Source organism: Plectrocnemia conspersa, unplaced genomic scaffold (assembly GCF_051122295.1).
Source record: "Plectrocnemia conspersa isolate PC_06_02 unplaced genomic scaffold, ASM5112229v1 ptg000009l, whole genome shotgun sequence".
NCBI lineage: Eukaryota > Metazoa > Arthropoda > Insecta > Trichoptera > Polycentropodidae > Plectrocnemia > Plectrocnemia conspersa.
In genome coordinates this window covers 29,316,389-29,323,305 of record NW_028277173.1, presented here as the reverse complement: position 1 = coordinate 29,323,305, position 6,917 = coordinate 29,316,389, and the positions used below count along the sequence as shown (strand labels likewise).

Below are 6,917 nucleotides of genomic sequence, written 5' to 3'. Positions count from 1 at the left end.
AAACTGCAAAAAAATTATATTTCCAACAGCTAAGTAGTACAATTCAGAACTATACATTATATAGCGACTAAAGAATCTTTACATTACTAATCTAGGTAGAAATATTGCTAACTTTAAATACTGACGAGTAGCACTTGAAGATGGTTTACTAAATGAGAGATTTTCAACTTTCCTTGAGGTAAAAGATCACACAGGGGAAAACATGACTGATTTAGTTTTTAACTATCTCTCACTACTAAGCTTGCCGTTGACGTAGAGACAGTCTTACGACAATGTAGCCAACGTAGCTAGTAAGTACTACAGCAGGGGCTCCCAACCCCGTGCCCGCGGGCTTCATGGCGCCCGCATACCGATTTGTGTGCGCCCGCCACTATTCGACCGCAATAGAATTTTTTTCACAAACACTAATTAAAAATTTAAATTATTTTTAATTAGTTGTTAAGCCTCTACTACACTCTCTCGAAGTTGTCTGAACCGAAGCTACAACTAAAATCGGCCGAGATCGCCGACTTTTTTCCGATTATAGCTCGTGTAAGTGGCAAAAAAGGAATCTTTGACGAGTCAGGTGGTGCCCGCCGCCCTACCGATATTGTAAAATGCATTCTAGGATACAAAAAGGTTGGGAGCCCCTGTACTACAGTATGCAGTACGTACCATCGAAATCATAAAAAAATCAGATTTGAAAGATTCATTCCATGCATTGGCAATAAAATTCAATTTACATTGAGACATATTAGAAAGTATGTTTTGCGTCGATGTTTGACGCTTCTCCTCAGTGCTGCCAGTCATTGAGAGTATTTGCAAAAGTTGTTGATTGACTGCAGTTATTTTTACTCTACTAATATTCACTTTTATCAATAATAAACCAAACAACTAAATCATAATAACTTTTTATGATTTTAGCCAAAAAATAAATAAGATCTATTTTTAAAAAGATATTTTAATCGAAGTGGCCTATATTTTTTTAAGGCCAAAAATATCGCAGATTCAAAGGTTGACGGAGTCATTCGTCGCTGATTAAGTTATCATTGAAGTAACTATCGAAATATCGAAATGGCTTTCAACGTGTGTTCTAGGTACGTCGTTAGATATTCTAGTGAGTATACATTTGCTTCTGTAAGATTTATTCTTAACAGTCGATATATAATCGTATCATTATTCTTTAAGACTTTCGTCGAGGCATCGCCTCTCTGTCTTCGCTGCCAGAAACGCACCAGATGCTCCAGAAGACATGCAGGGATTTCGCCGAAGGAGAATTGAAGCCCAAAGCGGCGAAACACGACAAAGAGCATTTGTTTCCAGCCGATCAGGTGAAAAAGATGGGCGAACTGGGGCTGCTGGCGATCGCCGCTCCGGAGAGCGTCGGAGGAAGCGGCCTGGACACTTTAGCCTACGCCATAGCTCTGGAGGAAGTATCTCGGGGCTGCGCGTCTTGCGGCGTCATCATGTCTGTCAACAATTCGCTCTACCTCGGTCCTCTGCTATCTTGGGGAACGGAGAAACAAATAGACGAATTCGTAAAGCCGTACGTCAACGGTAAACTCAAATAATCTTTACTCTTTCTTTAACAAACATGTATATGTAAAATCAATTTAAGGTTCTAAAATCGGAAGCTTCGCTCTCTCCGAGCCCGGAAACGGATCGGACGCCGGAGCGGCGTCCACCACCGCAAAGTTGAACGGCGACCGCTGGGAATTGAACGGCACCAAATGTTGGATCACCAACGGATACGAAAGCAGCGCTGCCATCGTCATCGCCACCACCGACAAAAATTTAAAACATAAAGGAATTTCGGCTTTCATCGTACCCAAACCGATGAAAGGCTTCGATCTCGGCAAAAAAGAGGACAAACTAGGAATCAGAGGATCGTCCACCTGCACGTACATGTTCGAAGATTGCTCTATTCCCAAACAAAACATCCTCGGGGAGCCGGGATCCGGATTTAAAATTGCCATGATATCGTTAGACGGAGGGAGAATTGGAATCGCAGCTCAAGCCCTCGGAATCGCTCAAGTCAGTATGATAATATTTTGTGGAATCTATTATTACCATGGGTCATAATGCTACTAAAAATATCAACAAAATTATTTATATAATATATACAGGGATGTCATTTGTCGTTTTTTTAATACTAAAAACAATTATCCCTTCTCAGAAGTCAAAAATCCACGTCAAAAGCAATAAAATCGTGCAGTTTCCGTTGCAGTCGGAACGCTCGTTACCGAGCGTTCCCACTGCGACGGCGCCGACACGATTTTATTGCTTTTGACGTTAATTTTTGACTTCTGAGAAGTGATAATTGTTTTTGCGCCCTCTTATTGATCAAAATTCGGTTTGAATATACTTTGACCAATACTCTCATATATGAAGTCTCTCTCTCTTGAGGATGATCCAACTTCAGTTTCCCAACTTTTTAAAGAAAATCTTCGGGGTTTTTTTTTATATATTTTATTAATTAAATGACTGCCTCTGGATCTTTTGCAGCAGCCGATCTTTTCGATTACTTTTTCGTACATTTTGCGCCGTATCTATCTCGGCTATAACTTGGCAGATGTTGGTTTTTAGGTGCTCCAACTTTTCGGGTTTGTTGGCGTTGACATGACTTAACATAACCCCATAAAAAAGTCTGATTAATTATTTGTATAATAAAAAAATCAATTTGCAATTAGATCGTTATCTACTGTGGATGTTTCTATTTTTCTTATCAACCTAGTATATATGCTATCAGTTTTTGAATGTTTAAAATTTTAAGTGAGTTCATAATATATAGAAAAAGCGCAAGCAAGCTTATCAGTATTTTCCTGGTCTGTAATGGTTGTTTCCATTTTTTTACAGTTGTATTTATGTGTATTTACTTTTAGGCGATTTAGTTATTCCACATAATAAACCATCTATTTAAACCATTTCTAATGATAAGAATTTTATTTTTATCTACACCTTGCATATATTTTTATCATTGTTTCATCATAGTGAAATTTTTTTTTCCTGATTTTCTATGACTTGGGATGCTTGTGATGCAAGCATCCCAAATAACATTTGTATATAAATTATTAAAAAAATTGTACAAGCACATTTCAAACAATGTAGGGTTCCATATAGACCGAAAGCTCAAATTTCTTCAGTACTAACACTAAAATAGACAAATACAAAAACAAAATCATTCCCAGCAAAATGACACTGTTTTTTTTCACAATGAAATAAAAAAGGTATTAATCAATACAAATTAAAACGAACATATCAGTCAAGAATACAATTATCAGTATATAAATAATGAACATACGAAATGTCAAAAGTCAAGATAACAATAGCGGTAATAATATTGTCACCAGTGCATAAATTACTGACTCGAATGAATAGCAATTGTCAACTTTTGCAAATGAAAGCAAAAATATGGCAACTTGGTAAATATAATCTCTTATGCCTAATTTAGAATGAATTTGATTTATATTTTTTTTTTATTATGTATTGCTTTTGTAACTTTTATTAATGCTATCATTTTTAATTGAAAATACTAGGCTTCCTTGGATCTGGCTATGGATTATGCTTCAAAGCGCATAGCTTTCGGTAAACCGATTATGAAATTGCAAGCAATTCAACAAAAGTTAGCCGATATGGCTCTGAAGCTGGAATCCGCTCGATTGCTCACTTGGAGGGCCGCATGGTTAAAAGACAACAAGAAATCGTATTCCAAAGAAGCGGCCATGGCTAAGTTGGCGGCTTCGGAAGCAGCTACATTTGCCTCTCATCAATGCATTCAGGTAAAATTGATTCACATAACTAAAGCAAAACTCTCATACCTATCTCTCATTGTATCTTTTCAATTATATCAGGTACTCGGAGGAATGGGTTACGTGAGCGACATGCCCGCCGAACGCTACTATCGGGACGCTCGGATAACAGAAATCTACGAAGGAACGTCCGAAATTCAGAGGCTCGTCATAGCCGGACAGCTGATAAAGGAATACGGATTGTAAAAAGATCCATCTGTTAAATCTCGAGAGACTGAATTGAATTTTTTCTTTATATATTTTTATAACAAATATAATATATTTCATGTATTTATACAAATATTTTGTTTTAAATCAATCATCGTCCAGGCCGAACTCGCGGTCAAAATCTTCCTGAGATATTTTTTTCTTTTTCAACTTTTTACATAGAGCTACATCTTTCAAGAGTTCCTCCATTTCTTCGTTGGACATTTGCACTCGTCGCTTCTTGCTCTTCTTAACGACGCCGCCGTCTTGGGTGTTTTTAAATTTTTCCTTCTTCTCCTTCCTATCTTTTCGCTTTTGCTTCTTATCTTCTTTAAACTCCTTAGACAAGTTCCACGAAACGGTCTGCTTTGCCCTTTTGGTGTCATTTTTACGTTGCCACAGACCGGTCTCTTCGAATATTTTCAACTTTTTCCGCCTGCTCGCCTCTTTCTGTTTGTCTTTGTATGAAATTTTATTAAAGTCTATCTCTTCTTCGGGCTCTCTGAACTCCTGTCGATGAGTGTCTACGATTTCTGGCATCTTTGGCAATTTTAACAGGCCATAACAGTTGGCCAATAGGCCCAAGTTGAGATCCTTGACTCTCAATAGCAGACTGCATTCGTGTTTGCTATAAGCGCGGACGTGAGAGACGAACGCTCTAACTGCCTTATCGAAAATAGAACGATCTTTCAGCTGCATTCCGCGTAAGGTTTTCAGCACCTTTAAAAAATAAGAATCATGAAATAAATACTAACACATAATATTCGTAAAAAGCAATATCTATTTAATATAAATTTTAAGGTAATTTGTTGATAAAAATGTTGGTTTATAAAATAATATAATGAAAATAAAAATACAAAACTATTGAGAAGTACAATAATAAAATAAAAAAGCTGGATAATAGAATCTGGTTTTACGCAACATTAGGATTATAAACATTCAATTCAATTACAACAAAACGGATTATGATTTAAAAAACATGAGATTTTAATAAGTCAATGGTAGATAATCCTATATTAGATGTTTGTTTTGCGCTATGCACTCATAATTTCAAGCTTACTTTATTTCTCTTTTCTTTGTTCACCGTCTCAATTTTGATTTCTTCCAATTTGAATTTTTGATTGCGTTCGACGAAATCTACGTATGAATCTTCCGAAGGCAGCAATGGCAGTAGAGATCTACCCGTCTCGCCGTTTCGCGCAGTTCGACCGGCACGATGCACTAACGACGCGGCGTCCGAGGGAGGCTCCCACTGAAGCACCCAATCTACGGCCGGAATATCAATGCCTCTGTAAATTAAAAAAAATAATCACTATGCGTTCAATATAAACGCGACTATCGTCGAACCCACCTCGCCATGACGTCAGTGCACAAAAGGAGAGCATCTTCGGCGTTTTGAAACGATTCAATTATCTTCAAGCGTTTACTCTTCATCTTTCCGTGAATGGCGAACAACTTTAGATTCGGAAGCAGCGTCGGTAAAACGCTGACCCAATAATCGACGCAAGCGCACGTCGGCAAAAAGAGCAGCGCCTTTTTGATGCTTCGCTCCTTGATGAATCTGACGAGAACGATCAATTTATCTTCAGGGTCGACGATGGTGTAAAAGTTTTCCAGCAACATTGGTGTATTTTGAGACATCTTTTCTTTCACGCTGACGATGACCGGATTGCGGAGCCCCGCTCTAGCCAAATCTTTTACTTCTTTAGTTTGAGTCGCGGAAAACAGACCGGTTCTCCTCTGCCGAGGCAGATAGCCGAGGATGGTCGTCACGGTAGTGTAAAATCCTAAATCGAGCAGTCTATCGGCTTCGTCCAGCACTAGCAGCTCCTAAGCGGAACGATGCAAATATTGAAACGTAATAGAGCGAAAACTAATAAAAATACGCACCATAGTCTTCATGTGTGAGGAGAGAATAAATTCGCACTTCCTAGTGAGTAAATCTTCTAGTCGTCCGGGAGTGCATACCAAAATGTGTCCCCCGCCCTCTCTCAAAAGTTTAAAGTCCTCTTCGACGGGATTGCCGCCTACTAGCAATCTCGAGGTGAACTTTTTCAGTTCGGGGGACGCCAAGAAGGTCTCCAAAACTTTGTGTATCTGAACGGCCAGCTCTCGCGTCGGCGACACGATCACGGAGGCAACGTCGTACTTCTTCCACGGATCGGACGCGTCTCTCCGCAGGACGATCTCGACGAGCGGCACCAGAAACGCCAACGTCTTGCCCGAACCGGTCACCGCTTCGACGGCCACGTCTTTGTTGGCTATCAGCAGGGGAATCGTCGCGGCCTATCGAGTTTAAATTCTGTAATTCTGCGTGTCGATATTGATATATTGTAGAGCATACCTGCACGTTGGTCATTTTGGCGAAGCCCAAGCTTTTTATACACGAAACTACGCAATCGCTGAGCTTCGGCGATACGGAGTCCCATTGTAAATTAGCCATTTTCAAGAGGTAAACAAATTTTAGGTTATACTGTCAACCGCATTGTTTTGACGTTTCACATCAGCCATTGATATTTTGGTCTAAAGTTACCGTCAATAATTGAAAATTAAAATGGTTTTAACATTATTCCTAATAATTATCAATGAAAGTAGTTTAAAACTTAAAAATAAAACACAAATTAAAACTTCTTTCAACCATACGTCTGTAGACCTAAATGACCTAAATGCAGAATAAGTGTTTCGTGCAATCAGGATCGGCTCAGATGTCGGAATTTCAATTTTTTTTATAAAGACCTACATACATAAAATCATGTTCCTACATTATTTCTACTATTCTTTTATATAATATTTTCCTGAGGGTCTTGAAATTGATCAGCAACGTGGCGCCAATGTTTAGAATTTGACATGGCATCATTATAAGAATTCTGACAATTTGTAGAAAAGGGTCGGAGTTTGGCTGATATAATCATGTAGTCAAGCATCGAACTTTGGCAATAAATG

The 6,917-nt window shown here is 38.6% G+C and overlaps 2 protein-coding genes across 2 annotated transcripts; one reads left to right on the top strand and one right to left on the bottom strand.

Annotated features, from left to right (window-relative positions):
* Window positions 1-783: 783 nt before the first annotated feature.
* Window positions 784-4,068, top strand: Arc42 (Activator-recruited cofactor subunit 42). Its single transcript, XM_088192631.1, has 6 exons — window positions 784-823; window positions 904-1,096; window positions 1,168-1,536; window positions 1,598-2,013; window positions 3,516-3,758; window positions 3,831-4,068. Exons 2-6 carry the CDS (start codon window positions 1,054-1,056, stop codon window positions 3,972-3,974), a joined length of 1,215 nt encoding a protein of 404 aa, XP_088048757.1. The 5' UTR covers window positions 784-823; window positions 904-1,053; the 3' UTR covers window positions 3,975-4,068.
* Window positions 4,008-6,486, bottom strand: LOC148232566 (putative ATP-dependent RNA helicase DDX55 homolog). Its single transcript, XM_088192625.1, has 5 exons — window positions 6,319-6,486; window positions 5,865-6,260; window positions 5,326-5,804; window positions 5,035-5,263; window positions 4,008-4,694 (listed from the first exon to the last, which is right to left on the bottom strand). The coding sequence occupies exons 1-5, from the start codon at window positions 6,415-6,417 to the stop codon at window positions 4,083-4,085; spliced, it is 1,815 nt and encodes a 604-aa protein (XP_088048751.1). The 5' UTR covers window positions 6,418-6,486; the 3' UTR covers window positions 4,008-4,082.
* Between the last annotated feature and the right edge of the window lie 431 nt (window positions 6,487-6,917).